Genomic DNA, 19,295 nt, shown 5'->3' with positions numbered 1-19,295 from the left:
CGACCCAGATGTAGGACCTTGCACTTGGCTTGTTGAACTACTGTATTATGTCTTTATAGGGCAGTTAGATACTTCTCAGACTGAGAAGACTTAATGTGCAATTGGAATCATAGAACGGTTTAGGTTGGAGGGGACCTTAAAGATCAGCTCATTTCAACCCCTCTGCCATGGGAAGGGACACCTCCCACTAGACCAGGTTGCTCAGAGCCCCATCCAACCTGGCCTTGAGCCCCTCCAGGGATTTTCCTGTGATCACTCTGATTCTGCATCAGTATCGGCCTTTCTCCTCTTAATCCACTGGTACTAGCATTCTGCATCATCACTAGTATTTTTAAACTACTTACCCAGCTCTAATTTCAGTCGACCTGAAAGGGAAAGATATTCCAGTCACTAACATTTTTTTGCTTTTCCTTTTTTCTTCCAGTTTTTCAAAATGTGACAAACCCCAAGCATGGAATAGGAGACTATTCCTCTCCGTAGGTTGATATTTCACTGTATTACTTGGCTTCAAATCTAGGGATAATATAGACATACTAACCTGAAGACTTCTCTTATTGCTTCTGAACTTGACAAGAATCTCAGGTTTACATAAAATGTGTTTTCTTACCAAAGCGCTTTTTCAGTTTTGACTTTGCTGAAAAGGAATAGCATAAATGAGTGATGTAAAAACTCAAGGCAAAAATGAAAAATTATTTCTGGAAAAGACATTAGAATTGTTCTTATGTGAAGACTGTGTTCACTTATGTGGAACATTTCTGTCATTAAATTTGCAGGGTAAAAGCAGTTATAATTTTTTCTTAGTAATGTGAGAAGAGTGGAAGGGGATAATGAGAAAGCTGAGCTGAGAGTTTTGGCTCTGTGAAATCTTCTGTTGTGTCCAGGTGAAATGTGGTGCTTAGGGACATGGTTCAGTGGTGGACTTGGTAGGCCAGGTTAACGGTTGGACTTGATGATCTTAAAGTTCTTTTCCAATCTAAATGATTCTACGAAACCACAAGAGAGAGAAGAAACCTAAAGCAGAGTCCTGAGAGATGTAAATGGATGATCATGAGGGTCTAAGGCACAATGCATCCTGCACATGTGGGTAGAGAAGTAAACATCATTGTCCTCTTTGCTGCATCATCACCTCTAATAATATTTCTGAGAAGTCTTTTTAAATACAAGTAAGCTAATTATATAGAGTAGCTTGTTTTCACTGAGACTGGAAAACACCCATTCTCAATTAATATTTTAAGAAAATAAGATTTACCTGCTCGATGTTTGGTTTTCTCTCCCTCTGAAAATTCAGCACATAGAATAAAAGAAATAATATTAATGGAGTACTTATTATATACAAATTGGAAGTTAAAAGTTACTTAGTGGACTTCCGCACTGCATTCCATAAAGCCTTAAACTTGTGTCACTTGTAGGAAACACATCATTCCGCAACAATTAGCTTGTTTTACAGCTCAGCACATACACAAAAATTCTACAATACTTAAAGCCTTTCTTTTCTGCGGGGGAAAAAAAAAAAAAAAAAAAGTAAATAGGTAAATAGACCACGCCTGGAGTTTTTCACATGAAAATGATCGAATCCAGCTGAGCCTTGCATTCCATTTTAAGCGTTTAACTGCATTAAATAGTGCCATCAAATCCAGTAATCAGACCAGACCAAATAAGCAAACCAACACAGAAAAAAAATGAAGTGGGCATAACTTTAACACGAAGACAATTACACACAATGAACAAATGAAGCATCTTACCTAACATTGACTCCAGTTTTTTTTTTTCTGGAAAAGTCAGTACAGACATATCAGTGTAAACTCTTTGATAGAGTGGCTTAACACACTCAACAACACCAAGACACAAACCCCATCACCATCAAGCAAGCGCATTCTTGGATTACACTCTCAACTGCTTTGACTTAAATACGTGTAAATCCAATCTACAATTTAACCCATGAACGTATCACTCTATTTCAAGTTTATTATATTTAGATAACTCATTATGTTATTATTTAAAACCTCATCCAGCAGGGTGGGAAAAAGACTTAGATATATTGCTGATAGAGGTCTTCTTTCAAAGCCTGTTTAGATCATGCCTGAACTAACCACATTTAAGAGGCACATTCAGATACACAGGCACACAGGGCATTTGTGGTGCCCTGGGGTACCCCAAGGGCCATGCAGGGGTCTCTCTAAAAGATCTCTGGTCTCCTATAGAAGCTCTGTTAGTTCTAATTGGATATGTAAGATACAATCAAAAATAAATGAGGTATTTTCTTCCTTCCAGGGTGGCAGCTAGGAGGTAAGTGGGATGACCAGGGACATCACAAATGCTCCAAGGCACCTGTATGTACATAAGTGGACTGAGCTGCAGGCATCCAAGCTCCCAGTGGAGATCCATGAATAAAGTTCACAGGATTTACAGGGCCAGCCAGCTGGCTAAAGTTAGGACTGAATAACCTTGAAAAAGGCAGAAGAGTGGTCACCAGCAAGAGGAGGAGTGCTAGAAGCTTACTAAGAGCTTTCCATCCAACAGCAGGGATTTGGTTTGAGTGTTCAGAAAGGTCACCGCTCTCCCATGTTATTACTTCTTTGTAAACACCTGGGATCTTCACTAGAGAATAGACATCATGTGGGGTATGATGTGTGGTTGTCACCATCTCTTTAATATTGAAAAGGGCTGCCACTCCTGTAATTACTTCATTGATAATCAACATTCGAATATTGTCTCCCTCAATGTACATCTTTGAGATCTCTGAACATCTTAGCATCATTTCAAATGCAAAGGACTTTTACCTTCTTCTATTTCCATCTTCGCTTTTACTGAAAAAGAAAGAAAATGAATCATAATGTTAATTATTCTTGTAAACTTCCCTTGTCATACAACAGCACACTTTATGTATAAACAGAAATAATTGGGGTTAAAACTTTAATTTAACCTAATAAACTTCCCAAGGTTTCTTGTTAGTCCAAAGAATTCATGTTTTGTATACCAAGACGTGTCTCATTTCTAATGGAGTTCACAAAAAATGAGGCAGCATTCTGAGACATCCAGTCCTTCCTAGGTGAGTCTTGGCCCAACCACAGCCTAGCTGAGGTTCAGAGACCAAGAATAAATCCCTTCTGGCCCCATGGACTTGTGTATCCTCAACGGCCAAACCTGGTCAGGGAACAGAACCACACGTGCTTCAGGGAATCAAAGTACTCATGCCATGCAGTTCTCCCTGCTATGGTTATGGCATGGGGCAATTAGTACTCTCCCAAACAATAAGCAGGTATCATCTGGGTGACATCATGAGCTGAGGGCCACTGCCAATAGATGGTTTGACTGTGGATACTCAGTCCTGGTGAGAAGGAAAGTTCAGCACAATTCGCATGATGTATGCCATGTTCCCTCACCCCATGGCAGTGGTGTTGTGCTGGATGATCTTTAAAAGTCCCTTCCAGCCCAAACCATTCTATGATTCTATGCCAACTGGTCCATTTTATTTTCAAGAACAGATATAGACGGTGAGTACCAAACAGATGTATCAAAATATTAGGTTGCTTTCAGAGTCTTGAGATGGGCTTGGGTTGGATCTTTTAATTGCTAATGGATGTTTGGTTAATTCATTTAGTTCTTCCTCTTCTAGAGAATCTGAGGAATGCTTCTGACCAATTAATTAACTCTTGAACAAATACAAAACTTGAATACGTTTGAGTCAGCATATAGTCATGACTAGAGCTTAATGAAAGAAGGAAACAAACTGCTTATAAAGCACAAATGAAAAAAGCTCATACAGGAACTTATTATACTGTGCAGTGCAAAATGAATTAAAAAAACTACAAAACATTTGGATGCAACTATAATCGCTAATTAGGTCCGTAATTTAATATAAATGAACTTTCCAACTTAGAAATTGTCATAGTCGTCGTATTTATCTTCCTCATTACTTACCTGAGCTAACTGTTTTCTTGTGACTACCTGGTTAAAACAAGAAAAAAAAACCTTTTTTTGCATGTTTTTGTAGAGTAATACTGACAGAAATCAGCTCTCTGATTTGTCATTTAGGCTCTAGTGTCACTGACAATGCTGAGTTGTCTCCCCAGTGATTATAGATAGGAAACTACAGACATCGTTTTGTCTCTTGTCAGACATAAGCTGTCTGAGGCAAGGACATGCAATTTGTGTTCCTCCTTGTTCAGACTGTGTATTCCCTCCCCACCCACACCCTTTTTTGGTTTTGTTCAATTTCCTGAATTTGGTCACTAAACAATGACTAGTGATTTTGCTTGTGAGTTTTTATTAGTCATGGATTTGAATATGAACTGTTGTGATATTTCTAGATGTCGACAGAGATAACATACACAGAAATACTTACTTCTCAGCTTAGAAAATATAGTGGAAATTAGGACCATGCTAAGACATAAAATTACCAGGAAGACAATCAGCCTGGGAAAGAAAATATCTGAAAAAATGACCAAAAGGAGTTATATTCTGTTAACGATTAAACATAAAGACAATTAAAACCTAGAATGCAGTCTAGAATGAGGAGATGGTGAATTTGCATTTCACTTCTATTTTGTTAGCAAAGTTGCTGAAGAAGAGATCTAACCCTCCCCAGCAGGACTAATCCAGGGAGACTCTTTCTCTGGATATCAGATTCAGAATTATGAAAGAGGTGTCTGAGACAGGCAGACAGGTTTCCACAGCTCATGAGTCACAAAAGGACAGCAATGCTGGCTTTTTTCATGGACGTGTTGCATTTCATACTAAACTGAGCAGGTGATGGAATGAAGGAAGAAACCATCACCACTGGGCAAAAGAGACATGTTCACTCTTGTTTAATTTGGTTCAGTGAGCATTCATCCTGCTTTGTATAATGCATACACCAAGAAGGAGAATAAGATTTGAAATGTTCCCCACGTTGGCTGTTTCCTATTTTCTCTTTCATGCTACCCCAACACCCAATGTTCTGGGATTTCTTGATGCCATCCTGAAAGGGCCTTTCCTCCCACACTTCTTCAAGAGCTTTACATTGCACTCTAGTTCCCATTCCAGACCCAGACATTGGCTTTGTGGTGCTGAAGTTCTTCTTGGGGTCCAGGCCTATGAGGCTTGCTTCAGACTACCTGATGCATGTCTATATACCCAGCAAACAGAAATGCGTAGAGTTCTACAGGGTACTGGGAGGCATGGCATTATCCACACCGCAATTACACAGTCATGCATGTATTAAAAAAAGAGGGAAGATAAAAACATGGACTAAAACCATTTGTGAGATGTTGAAATTATCACTTTGGCTCTTGTGACCATAACTATTATTTTCAGCTATGCTCTGTGAACCTGTTTCTGGATAATGGAAGCTTTTAGAGTGCTCGACTAAGGAAATATGTCATGTTTGTATGTGCACACAGCTGTATTTTTAATCCATTTTCATTCAGCTCCAGCAAACTGGCTGCCTCAAATTTGAAGAAGGGAACACACAAAGTCTTGATACTACCTGACCCCTTCTTAAAAGGAGAAATGGATTCACTAGGTGCTGTTGAAGGCTGTGCAGTCAACTAGAAATAAAGGTGGAAGAAGACTGCAGCTCTTATGAACTTCTGTCCAACACTGATTCTGGGAACACATCTGCAGGCCAGCTCATGACACAAAAACAAGACCCATGCCATTTAGACTGTCTTTTTAATCTTACAAGCAGGTGACTACAGAGCTCACTCACCTGAGATCAGGACTCGAGACTCGCTCGTTGTATTTAGCAGGTTGTTCACTATTCTGCAAGAGACTCCCATGTCAGAGCCTGGTTTTAGGTTCATGGAAGTTACAACCCTGTATAGGCCTTCAGGCATCATTGTCATCTTTGTGGTCGATAGTTCCTTCCGGACCCGTCCTTGGCCATCCAGCCAAATCACCTCAGGTTTGGGAAACCATCCAGCTGCATGGCAGGTGAGGCCAATGTCCTGCTTCACATGGCTCCTCAGGAAAATGGAAGGCACACCACCTTTAGCTAAGAAAAAACATACGGATTCTCCATTTCAAGCAGTACCAAGAACAGGAAACTGTCTGGTTTATCTTGAATTCAATGCTTCTTTTTATATATATATATATCTATATCTATTTGAACGAAATACACAGAAAGACTTTTCTGAATTTAAACTGTGACAGAGACTTGGGCCCTGAAGTTTCTGCATGGTCAGCAATTCGGAGTTTATCAGATTAAGAATAAGGAACAACTAAATGGAGATTACAGCAAACAGAGCTATCTGGGGATGACAATTCTGGAATGAAGTTGCCAGCGGAATTTCCTAGAATCTTGTCAATAAAGAACGAAAATATTCCATATAATTATGACAATTAACGGGTTACAGGAAGCCTATGAACAACTAATGCAATCTGTCCATGAAAACAGAATGTACTAGTGTCTCAGGATAATAATTTCAAATAAAACTGTTACTGACATGGTACAGATCCAGTCTCCGGTTAAAAAAAATAGTATTGTTTATACTCCAGATCGCAGAAAACTAAATTACAGTGTTACTTAGATGTTAAACCCTCCTTTCACTTGGAGTTTTAAAGCTAAGAAGGCATCTTCAGAAGAATCTGGCTGCAATCTGGCACCTATTGAGTAGAAATTAGTTAGGGAAAGCACAGAGGAACACATGTCTACTTCCAAGGCCACCACATAAACTGAAGTTACCTGTGAAGATGGTACCTATTAACATACTGAAATAGAAATAAGAGCAACAAGGGCCTACCCACCGCTTTGTTCTCCTGCTGTGGGCAAGCAACAAGGTAAGCAGTGAGGTTTTGGGGTGGGACCAATTGATTATGCTGACCATTGAGCATCTCTGGATGATCAGCTCAGTAATGGTTGATTGCACAGCAGAAATCTAAATTTAACTTTACATTGACCAGCTGAATATTTGCAGGGTTCCCTGAACTTTCTGACTGGGCTTTCATTGAGTATGAAAGGAGATTGTAATCTCAAGTCACACAGAGCTGCACGTGTTCAGGTACCTAAAAGAAGGTATCTCAAAGTAGAACTAAAACTTACCTCAAATACCAGTTACAGCCATTAATTTAGAGAAAACTAACTCAAATCAAACACTTCCCCCCATGAAGACATTTTATGCGTCAAATTATATTAAATTTATATTATAATTCCCTCACTCAGTGACGGATATACATGTTTCTGTTCAGTTCCATTGTTGAATAGAAAGAGAGAAAATTGCCACTGACCTGCCACTTGCAGTTCAATAAACACATCATGGTACGTGTCATTGAAAGAGACCACACAAGTGTATGATCCTTTGTCAGAGCTCCTGACATTCTTCAAGTGTAGAGACATGTTGCCAGCTCTAAATTCACTGTGGAAGAATTCTGTTCTGCCTTGGTATCTCTCATCTTGTTTCTCCTTTTTATTTTTTCCATCATATGTGCTTACAGTTATTTTTTGAGACTGTTTGTGAAATATCCACTGGACAGAGAATTCCTCAGGAAAGTTATCTGCTGCCACGTGGCAGGGCAGAATGACCCCTTCTCCAATGACTGCAATGACGGAACTACTAGGAGGAGAGCTAAAAAATTGACCTGTGTGAAGATAAAATGGCAGTTATTTCTGTTTGTCTATATCACAATTTTTGTGGCACTACATCAGGCAATCAGTAGAATCAATATCACTGTCAACAGGAGAGGAATCCAGAAGAAAATGAGAAAAATAACATGGCAGTTTACTTGAGTAATGTTCACAATATGTGAGGCCCATGGAGTTTATCCTTCAGTACTCTGAATATTAACTTAAGCGAGTTCATGGCCATTAAGTGATGGCTATTGAGAAATCATAGAAAATGAGTGAACACTGAGAAGTCTGCAGCAGGTGAAATATAGGATGCAGGATCTATCTATCAAAAAAGTAAAGGTGGGATTCAATTGCCCAAATGCAGGTACCTAGTGTCATTTGAAATGTTGTAGGGTCCATAAGATATACCTGTGATGCTGATAGATGTGGCATATGACCTGCAGCAGATCTGTACTCACATGAAGGAACAGCTCTAGGACAGACCAGAATGCAGCAGTGCCTAGAAGGACACTAGACAGTTACATGTTGGCACCTGAATCACATGTACAATGATTTACTCATCTACATTTGAGCTAGATGTCCTAGGTTCCCTTTGCAACGAATGGGGAAAAATGGGCAGCTTCAGAGATCAGCCTTTGTTAAAGGGCCAATGACTCTCTCTTCCAGAACTTTTCTTTGAATGGTGAAGTTGTGGGTTACTATATTGAAGCTAAATGTGTAGACTTCGTATTTCTGAAGACACGAGATGAATCCCACCCACAATATATCTCTTTGAAAGTGAGAAAAAGGGAAACCCAGGACATTTTATAGCAGTCATTCTCATTTGCAGAATGGAAGAGAGGCTTTTTGAAATAACAAAATAAATAGCAACCAATGTGGATTTGCGAAGAATTCATATCACAGTAACTTGACTTTATTCCATGGCAACTTAAAAATCTGCTATGAAACACTGAGGAAATATATCCAGTATCTATCCAGTAACACATAATATTACATCCTGTGCTGTACAGTATTGTGCCTGATGAAGCCTGAAGGGCCCCAGTCTATGCTGATCTTCTATCACATCTGCTAGCTCCATTTAACAGGAAATCTCAGCTACACTGAAGCATTTACAATGGCACTGGGTGTCTGTGGTTAGACACCTGATTACCTCACAAAAAATTGCTTTATGGTCCAGAACTGGGAACCTAAAAACAGATGTGCAGGCTTCCAAATCATCAAGAAGACTAAAAGCAAAACTTCCATCTGAATAAACGGGGAGAGAGTATTGCAACTGCCCTGCCACTTCCAGTTCAATCATTGACTTGACTACATTCCTTTTTCAAGAGAGATCTAGCCAATAGTTGGTTCAGTTCATTCTACAGCAGGCAGCGAGTCTGGTCATTGGGTAGGATAGAGTTCCTTGAACATCCATCTTTGATGCCCTGAGGTACTCTAGACACCGGCTACGTGATGGGTCTGTTCTATTTTGGAACATCAAGAAATAAGAAGACCGTACAGTATCTAAAAGACCAGTGGATGCCAATGCATGAGCAACTGAATCTTATCCTAGATTCTGAGCTTGCGTGAAGACAGCTGCTTCTAGGAAGCTAAATGTTGGCAGCTAAGTCTGCCAGCCAAATCCAAAACCTTGGGCACAATTCAGTTGGCTACACCCAACTGTATAGTCCTGACTTAGCCAGGAACTTGCCAGCTGGCCTCCATTCACCAGTCTAGAGGGTCATACATCTCCTGCAGCTGTATCATGTATTCCAGCCTGTGAAGGTGTCCCAGGTACCTTAACATATATCAGACTGTCCCAGAGTCTTATGTGGTGTTATAATTTGATGGTTTTGTGTCATCCAAGTTAGAAGAAAGATGTGTACTGATTATTTTTGAGTTTTACATTTCTATGAACCTGGGCAGAAATAAGCTGATTTATTAAAATATATCAAAACAACTATCTTTACCTGTAATGAGGCATGATCTGCATTGAAAAATCAGTATGTGGATAGCTGTCAGCCACCCAAAGGGGGAACCCATCAATATCCAGGCTTCCTAATCATCCACAGGACCAAAAGCAAAGCTTCCAGATGCAATTCCTGTGTGACTCCTTCGGTTTCTTCACATGTTCAATGCAAAACAACAAGGGTAATTGCAGAGATAAATTAATGGGGGAAAATAGTAATGAATTTACAGATTCTGTCAAAGGCGAGGAGGATTGCGGGACATCCTTTCTTTCATCATCTCCCTGCCAAATTCACCTACGCAAATGTTGCAAGAGAAATACACCTTCTTTTCTCCTCTATTCAGCTGTCCATTTTTACCTTTGTCTTCCGGAATATTTTTATTACATTCACTGGAGATTTTTTCCTTTCAGTGAACAGTTTAAAGCATTTCATCTTGTCTTTTGATATTAGCAGGATACTGCATTTTTCTTTTCCTTTCTTATAGTGAAAAAAACCCCAAACAACCTCGTAAGTAAATTCCCGGGAGCAATGTCACTACATTGATCTCCCTGTTGACTTACATCAACATTTAAAAGAGAAACTTCTGATGTAACAATCAGCATTTTAAAGAGGTACTTGTAATTTAACAAACTTGAGTCTCCCCAGCTTCCTCCCAAGATCTTTGCTTTTGACTCACTGCTGAACTAATCCATACTCTCAGTAAAGATACGTGACTCAAACTGACTAGTGAGCTGAAAGGGCACAACACAACTTAATTATAGATATAACAGCTCCTGATTTCCTCTGATTTTCTGTGCTTTTTCTCACAATCACTGATAAAAACAAGTGATCTCAGAGGATGGTATTCCCATCTGAAAATGGCAATAATGCATCTACAGCAGGCAGGTTCATTCCTGCCAGTGCAACCGATTAAATCCGTATCAGTTAATTCAAGTATCATAGTAAACACAGCAGCTTTTCTTCATGGATTTAGCAAAAGTGTAATTTCTTACCTGAATAGTAAGAATCTTAAGACTTCTTTATGGGGATATGCTTGTGGTGAACCTTTGTCCTCATATCTTTATTACCACTGAAGCTTGTGATTACATTTTCCACAGCCAATCGGGCTAGAGAGGATATGATTGGGTAGCTGCCAAGATTCATATTGCAAGACCAAAACAACTTCTTGCTTCCTAATTCATCTCTCTGTACTCCCAGTTGGAACAAGGTAGGGATGTTCCTTCTCATCCTCCTGTGCAAAATGTTCTATGTTCTATGTTCAACCAGCATTTCGCCAGAAAACGCTGCAGTAAGACAAGTATGTCGTGAACAACTTCGCAGGGTTTGTTTTTTCTATGACACGGTCAAATGTTGGTAGTTGGTAGTATTGGGAGTTTTTTTTCCATATTGTTCTTTTTATGTCCTGTTGAAGATCAGAAAATGATTTCAATCATCAACTTTGCTCTCATTTTTATCCTTCAGTTTTTTTGACTCCTGGCCATCCTGTGAACAAACATTTAGTGCTCTCAAGAGACTGTTGTCTCTCTTTCTGTAACCAGACTGTACTGAAAATTACTGAAAAAGGGATGTCCCAAAACTTTCATTTGTGCCAGTATAATAGTATGCTTTGGTTTTTTGTTGGTTTTTGTTTGGTTGGTTTTCTGGAGGGGGGAGGTGCCTTCGGGTGTGTTTTCTGGGCTAGCTGAAATGCTGTCTGGGAAAATAAAATAAATAAAATAAAATAAATAAATAAAAATTAAAGTAAAATAAATAAAAAATAAAATATATTAACCTCCTAGGAACCTCCACCAGCACATTTGACACAAAGAGAAACAATGTCCCCATCACTCAAGGTTAAGGTTTGCTCAATACTCAGTTGAGCCTACTTTTAAACACCCTCCAAGATAACTAAAGAAAAGCATTTTTTTTTCTCTTTACACTAGGACGTCTGGTAATGATGCATTTGTGTTAAATCCTGCAGTCACGTGCAAAGGAGACTTCTGCAAGTGCATGAAGCAGTTTTGCAAGATGGCCTTTCCAGAGACAAAACTGAAGAAAACATGGAGGAAATTGCTTGAAAGTGAACCTACTGAATGATGGAGCCTACAATGACATCAAAAATGCAAAATGTGATGCATTCTCATGTGAATCTTGACATTTCCTAGGTGGAGCCATCATTGATGAGGTGAATTCTGCAGGTCCATCTTGCAACCTCATCAGTGATGACCCCGTCTAGAAAATGGGCACATAGAAAGCATCGATCAACTTCCTTAGGGATGAAGGTGGAGGAAGGGTTGTCTCAGATCATCACAGTATCTCAACTGGAGTCCCCATAACATCTGGGTTTGGTGCAAGCAATGCCCAGGAATGCAATATTCTTCCTGGGGGACATTTATAATGACCCAGACCAAAGTCCGTAGACCTTTTAGGCACAGCTTCGTGGTTCTGCTGAATTAGATTCAGCTTTGAAGAAAGTAAGGTGGCAGTATTTTAGGTCTGGCAAATTCTCCTGGTGTACATGACTTGCATTATGAGAAACAAGACGTGAAAGGAAACCTGTTGAACAGACAGGTTTTAGTCACTTCATTTGTAGATCAGAAAAAAAAGAGATATGCTTCAGAAAGATGTAAGGTGGGAATGTCTGGCGTGCCTGCTAGAATTCATTTAGCTGAATAGCAGAGAACAAGGTGAAACTACAATAATGTAAATGCTTCAGTATAATAAGTCATTATAGATTTTTGAGAAAATTACCCAGTTTATTTTGAACTCTACTACTTCTACTGCACTGTCTGTTGTCCTTACAAATCATTGGAAAACAAGCTTAAAAATTTGCAAACAAATGAAGATATCACCACAGAAAACTCACGCCTGGACGTAGGAGGGACAAGTATTGCCAGCAGGTCTGTTCTGCCTAACTAGCATGCGACTTGCTGAGAAGATTTTAACATCACTCATCAGAAGCTATCTGACATAGATAATGAAGTGCTATTTTGGTACTGTCTAACATGAGCCTAATCTAGCAGTGCTTCTGAAAAGATGAGCTGTCTGCTTTTGTAAGACAACTGCGGCTGCACACTGGAGGCATAATTAGCAAATAACCAATCCCTTCAGGTAACGTGGCGGTAAGGCAGAACTTTCTTTTCCACAGCAGATGAGTTACGCTTTAGAAAAAAAAAAAAAAAAGTTACCATTTCCAGCTTTTTTCACAGTACATCCAATGAAAGCAATACCTCTTTCTAAGTTCCCATCTCTCTATTGCATAGAGATGGTGTACATGTAACTTTAGAAACATTTTTGGTGCATTTTTGACAATGTCATGTGTGAGGGAACAAATGCAAACAATCAGAAAACTGCAGGTTATGGTCAAAATTTTGATCATGGGAGCCCACCTCCATGTGTCAAGATTTAGCTTTCCATTAATTTATCAGGATGGTCTTCAATGCCACATCTGCAGAGAGAGGTGCCTGCATTTCCAGAGATAATCTTCAAGTGAAACAAACATTTTCGTGAGATTGTGAAAGACAGTGGAGTTTGAGTTATGATTCATCTCATGATATGATAAACCACCATATTTGATTAAAGGAATCACAGTCCTGGATTCCCCGGGTGCAATTAAGCTGCTGTGACCTTGGCTGTTTGAAGGTGAGGTTTCGGGTCTCAGCTGGATGTTTTTTCTCCCTCTACAGTCAAAGGAGGGACAGGCAGCTCTGCAAGATGACTGATCCAACTTGGGGCCATAAAAACCCCCAGAGTTTTAAACTTAGGTGTGGGCCCATGCCTGCAACACTTTTGTATGCAGAATCTGTCCCACCTTTAAGTGAAGGGGAATTGAGCCCCATCCAGCTGTTCATTAGTCTTTTTTCTCTGTGAAAGGTCTGAGACTTGCAAATCAAGTTATTTTCCTGCTCACTACAGGTCTTAATGTCCTCTCTCTCTAACAAATAAATAAAGCTGGTGTAATTAAATCACAAGGTTTTGCACTTCAAAGACCTAAATTGGGCAGTTTCTAAATTGCTATGCTTTCCTAATTGCTGCCTGCCTTGCATATTCATACTTCTAACTTCAGATCATCCTGGTGGGTAATAGGCTCATGCAACAGCCCATTTTGGTTTCTTTACCTCCCATTCATGCTGTTTTCTCAGTTTTATTTCACTGTTGGAAAGCCATACTTGAAAATGAGTTGCACTGCACAGCTACAAAAGGATTTGAAATATAATCCTCTTGATGTACTTTGGATCTAGGTGTGTAGGCAAATCAAGCCTTTGGATATCTCCTACGATAGGCTGCTGGTATCTGCAGGTATTGGCTGGAATACTGCACCCAAGGGCAAAAAAAATCACTCATGGTGAAAGTTCAGGTTTTAATACCTGTAAGCTTTAGTGAGGAAGTCAGTGAAGTCTACCCCCTCTATAGATATGGAAAAAGAAAGTATGTGTGTTCAGTTAATACAAGCCAAAGGTTATTCACTTCCATAAACCATGCTGAATTTAAAATGGATACCTTGGATCTTGCTATACAGGTAAGAAATTAAAGTCTGGCTGAAACAGAACTGTGCCCTGATTAGCTTTTTGAAGGGGTTCGTATTAGCATTGACCTGGCTGTTTGCAATTTACAGCCCCCAGGGAATAATTCCAGTTTGGAATTAAAAAGGCTTCTTTCTTGCCTTGGATCAGTGGGAAGACGTTACTGTCGCTTGTGGGTGCCATTTTGATGAAGTTGTTAAAGATCTTTTAAGTTTCTTTTTATTTACTTTTTATTTACTGCCTTAATGTAATGAATAAAACAGTCTGCTTGCTTAAGAGTGGATAATGCCCAAATCTGATCTATGACTTTGGGTTTAAACCAGATGCTACCTGCTAGCAGCCTTTATTAAAGAGACTAGTCACTGAAATGGGAAGTGTTCTTTGCTAGGTTGCTCAAAACAGATAGTTTGCTGAAACCAGTGTGGTGGATTGGGTTGGTTTGAGAACTGCAATGTGCTGATTCTGAAACATATTTCCACTTGTTAAAGCAAATTTCTTTGCTTTTTTCTTGTCAGGATATAGACTCATTATGTGTTTGTCTGGCAGGTATATGCCAATATGACTTATATATACCACGACTTAGATAATATTAATTAATGAAGTATAACTCAGGTATAAATTTATTCTGAAGATAATCAATATAAAGGATACAGATTTTTACATTCCTGTATGTGCAAGTAATAAATCTTTGCTAGATTTTCCAGATGATGCATGCTGCAAATCTGTGGTGTTTATTTGTCTTTCCTTTTTTAAAAATAATATTTGGTCTCTGCCTGAGATCCTTAAGCTTTATTTGGAGGAGGGTAAAAGAGAAATGAATCCAAAGCAAGACAGACTTGCTTTTTAGCAAGACAGACAACTCTGTAGATTTCCTGCAGTTTTTAATCCTTTTTTGTCCTCCTTCATTCACTCTAGATCTTGGAAAGGTAACCTTTGCATTCAGGAGAATAGTTAATCATTCAACAGGAAGAGCAATGAATGAGTGCAGATTGCGAGAAGGGGCTTGGCCGTTGGCAGTCAAAATCCTTTGCTTCCTTTTTCACTCCTTTCTGCTTCATGCTTCTCCTTTGTTAGGAAAGCAAAGGTGCTCGTGGGTTAGCCGGAAAGCTAAGGTGAGCATGGCTTAGCCTTCACAAGGAAGTGAGCTCCGAGTGTGTTCTGCAGACCTTGTGTGTGAACAGAAGTGCTTCTGGGCTCGAAGGAACCCAGTCCCTTCGCATGCTGCCTTTGGTGTTACAAGTAGTCTGGGTTGGTCTAATTTTTTTCAGAGTTCACATAAAAAGCTCTGTGTGGAAAAAAGTACTAACATTTTATACTTAAAAAAAACCCCTATTGAAACATTGGATGAGATTCTGTGCATCTAAATTTAGAACCCTAGAAGCAAGCATTTTATTCAAAACACAAATGATATAGAAATTATTTTTTTTTTTGTATTCTGGCATTTTTGAAGGTTCTTTCTAGAAATCCTAGCTTCTTCCTCCAACTAACTATGACAACAGAAGTCTTGACCAAGCAAGTACAAGTAAGAGAAACAACATACGGAGTTTCAGTGCACAGTAGGTGCTGTCTAGCAGGACTTGGAAATGAATAAGCTTTTTATAGACTTCTGTCTGCATTATGGTCTCACTTGCCTGAAGTCAGATACATCCTATTGGGTTTAGATTTAGCCTCATGTCATCTAGAAAATTGTTGCTATCCTGGCTAGAAGTTTCCTGAACACTGAGTGTCTCAGGGACACTTGGGTACCAGGCCAGTGAAGTGCCCTTAAGATCCAATATAGTGTTCTTCTAAGTGTCTCAAAAATACCTCTCTTTTCTCTGGTGGCAAAGTATAAGTCTTAGAATCACAACTTAATTGACTGAATTCCATTAAAAACAGCTTATTCCGTCATTTCCTAATACTGGTCAAAGGTACCTAAACACTTCTGAGGATTTGTCCATGTGTCGCTTCATACACAGTGATATATAGGGAAAAGTATGGCTCTAGATTGATGCACTCTTCTCATTTTCTGTTCTGTGCTTGAAAAGATTACAGGAATCTTGTAAGACTTGCCGTGAAAATTTTTCTTATTGATGTCTTACAAAACTGCAAGGCGATGGGTTCCAGATATCAGCAGGCAACAACTCTTCACATCATTATTTTCCTACAGATAATTCATTCGGTCACAGGTAAATCCATGTTCCGTTCTAATCACAATTTAATTTAAAAAGACGTCTAATTTCCAGAGTCAGTGGGTAGAAAGTTTGGGATTTTTTTGGCAATGCATTTTATTTGCAACATATTTGTAGCAATACCTTTATATACATATATATATATATGTATATACGTCAGACACGCACCGTTCCCTCCACTCATTTTCTGAAGCCAGGACAAAACAATTGTGTTACATGAAATCTTAATACATTTGAATCATGCAGATAGCACAAGACCTAGGCAATAATAAAGACTCATTTAAATCTTCAACATCGGATTATAAATAGAATCACAGCTTTCCCCCCGTGACTTTTTCAGGGAGATTTCTTTCTCTGTTTTGGAGTAATCTTTCAGCTTGGCTGACCCTGTCACTTTATCATGCTGAGAAAGCCGAGGCTCCTTTTTGTATCATCTCCCACTTTAGAGTAGTGAACTGAATGGGACAGTAATCTCTGTAAAGGGCCATTACTGTTTTTTGCTGTTAAACCTCAACACCAGGCTTGTCCATTTTCACTAACAATCATTTTGCAAGCCTGTGTTTGAAATGAAATGAACTTACTGTGGTGTGTTTCATCACGGAATACAGCCATCCTAGTGAAAACATTATGGACATCTGAAATCAGGTCATCAAAATCCTGCCTTTGTGAGTTCTGGCTTTACAAAATAAGCAAGTCTTTCTGCATGAGAGATGTGCCATTTCTGCCTCTGAACCAGTCTACAGGCTGAGCTCAGTATTTTCAGCAGCATCTCCCTGAAGTTACACCATGCTCTTAGGATAAGTGGTAGTGGTGAAGGATGGCAGAGGATGGCAGAGGATGGCAGAGGATGGCAGAGGATGGCAGGAGCCTACAAAACTGTACTTATCTATGCTCCTATGGAGAGCAGAGCTGTATTCTGATTACTGTTGGAAGATGACTTGCTTTCCAATCCACTTGTCCCCTCAGTCTATGCCTGGTAAACCAGCCTTTACAGTGGGAGATTACGGAACTTGCTCTTGAGAGAACATCCTGGTCCAGAGCATTTTCTGATTTATTGATTTACACCACAGCAGAATAGCCCCTTTTTCTTACATTCACATACCTGTATGGATTCCAGTTTCCTATAGGAAGTGCTAATGAGAACATTTGTGACAGTACAGCTCTGGAGTCCTCAGTACAGGAAAGACATAGACCTCTTCAGGGGGGTCCAGAGGAGGCCATGAAAATGGAGCCCAGCAAGAGGGATGGAGCACATCTCCTATGAGGACAGGCTGAGAGAGCTGGGGTTGTTCAGCCTGGAAAAGAGAAGGCTCCGGGGAGTACCTTCTTTCAGTACTTAAAGGGGGCTTATAGGAAAGACAGGGACAGATATTTTAGCAGGGCTTGTTGCAATAGGACAAGGGGTAATGGTTTTAAACTGAAAGAGGGAAAATTCAGACTAGACAGAAGGAAGAAATTGTTTACACTGAGGGTGGTGGAACACTGGCTGAGGTTGCCCAGAGAGGTGGTGGATGCCCCATCCCTGGAAACATTCAAGGTCAGGTTGGATGAGGCTCTGAGCAACCTGATCTAGCTGAAGATGTCCCTGCTCACTGTTGGACTAGATGACCTCTAAAGTTCCCTTCCCCCAAAAACTATTTGATTATTCTATGGTTCTATTATTCTATGACAGGTAAGATTTACATCTATATTTTCTTGCAGGCCAATATAAAATCATTCCTCCTGACAAGCCTGTCACTGGAGTCATTGGAAAAGGAGTCATCCTGCCCTGTCAGCTGAAAGTTAAGATAATCCCTGAGAGACTTTCTGTTCAGTGGATATTTATTGGAAACTCCAAAAATATTGATGTGACCACTTATGATGGAAAAAACATATACAATCCGGTTCATGAGTATGAGACATACAAGGGCAGGACAAATTTTTTTCGGTCTGAATTTAGTAAGGGAAACGTGTCTCTTCACCTGAAAAATGTCATGCTTTCGGACAAAGGGAAATACACCTGCAGTGTCTTTTTTGAGAATTGGTATGATGAAGTGGTGGTTGACCTGGATGTGGCAGGTAAGTGGAAGGGCAGGCATTTGCTACTTCTCCCTCAGTCCAGTTGTAAAACATCAGAAAGGTCTACAAGGTACCAGTGGGTTGGATTAATCTCACTTGCTTTTAGCCATGTGAAAGACAAGCCTCCGCTACAGCTTAGGCTACTTCTATTGCCAGAAGACTACGAATAGTCATAGATGCCTTTTTACTGTATCCTACACAGAGGGAGCGTAGGCAACACGTTAGCTTTAAAACGTTTAAAGGTAGGAGAGAGATGAATCCTATGATAAAGCAAGCCTGTTTTTGCAGAGGTGAAGCAACTGAAGCCTGACTAAAACTACATTTGGTACTGCAACCTGTTTCTCATGCTCTTGCCTTACACATCACCTCATTTTCTGTCCAGTATTCCAATTTTCATATATTGATAGCATCGTCCAACTTTGTTTTACTTACCAATTTCCTGGCTTACAGATAGAGCTCAGAGGGTTGTGGTTAGTGGTGCAGATTCTAGTTGGAGTGGTGTCCCTCAGGGGTCAGTACTGGGCCCAGTCTTGTTCAACATATTCATTGATGATCTGGATGAAGGGATAGAGTGTACCATCAGCAAGTTTGCTGATGACACAAAACTGGGAGGAGTGGCTGACACGCCACAAGGCTGTGCTGCCATACAGCGAGACCTGGACAGGCTGGAGAGTTGGGCAGAGAGAAACCTGATGAAGTTCAACAAGGGTAAGTGTAGGGTGCTGCATCTGGGGAGGAATAACCCCATGCACCAGTACAGGTTGGGGGCTGACCACCTGGAGAGCAGCTCTGTAGAGAGGGACCTGGGAGTGCTGGTGGACAACAGGATGACCATGAGCCAGCAATGTGCCCTGGCGGCTGAGAAGGCCAATGGCATCCTGGGGTGCATCAAGAAGAGTGTGGCCAGCAGGTCGAGGGAGGTCAGCCGCGCCCTCTACTCTGCCCTGGTGAGGCCGCGTCTGGAGTACTGCATCCAGTTCTGGGCTCCCCAGTTCAAGAAAGACAGGGAACTGCTGGAGAGGGTCCAGCAAAGGGCAACGAAGATGATTAGGGGATTGGAACATCTCTC

General features: G+C 40.2%; 2 protein-coding genes across 2 annotated transcripts in view; one reads left to right on the top strand and one right to left on the bottom strand.

Moving 5' to 3' along the window:
* Window positions 1-5,689: 5,689 nt before the first annotated feature.
* Window positions 5,690-7,315, bottom strand: LOC104288314 (butyrophilin subfamily 3 member A2-like; the record flags this gene model as incomplete). The annotated part of the gene is made up of 2 exons (XM_009887098.1): window positions 7,207-7,315; window positions 5,690-5,974 (listed from the first exon to the last, which is right to left on the bottom strand). Coding segments are annotated over exons 1-2 (394 nt in total), but the record flags the coding sequence as incomplete, so codon positions are not given.
* Window positions 7,316-16,092: 8,777 nt separating this feature from the next.
* LOC104288313 (butyrophilin subfamily 3 member A2-like) overlaps window positions 16,093-19,295 on the top strand; it is an 8,833-nt gene continuing 5,630 nt past the window's right edge. The window contains exons 1-2 of the mRNA XM_009887097.1: window positions 16,093-16,165; window positions 17,870-18,226. Of these exons, the coding sequence (XP_009885399.1) occupies window positions 16,093-16,165; window positions 17,870-18,226 (430 nt within the window). The remainder of the gene's footprint in view (window positions 16,166-17,869; window positions 18,227-19,295) is intronic.

Source organism: Charadrius vociferus, unplaced genomic scaffold (genome assembly GCF_000708025.1).
Source record: "Charadrius vociferus isolate BGI_N301 unplaced genomic scaffold, ASM70802v2 scaffold226, whole genome shotgun sequence".
In the NCBI taxonomy this organism is placed as follows: domain Eukaryota; kingdom Metazoa; phylum Chordata; class Aves; order Charadriiformes; family Charadriidae; genus Charadrius; species Charadrius vociferus.
This window is presented reverse-complemented; position numbering and strand designations above follow the sequence as displayed.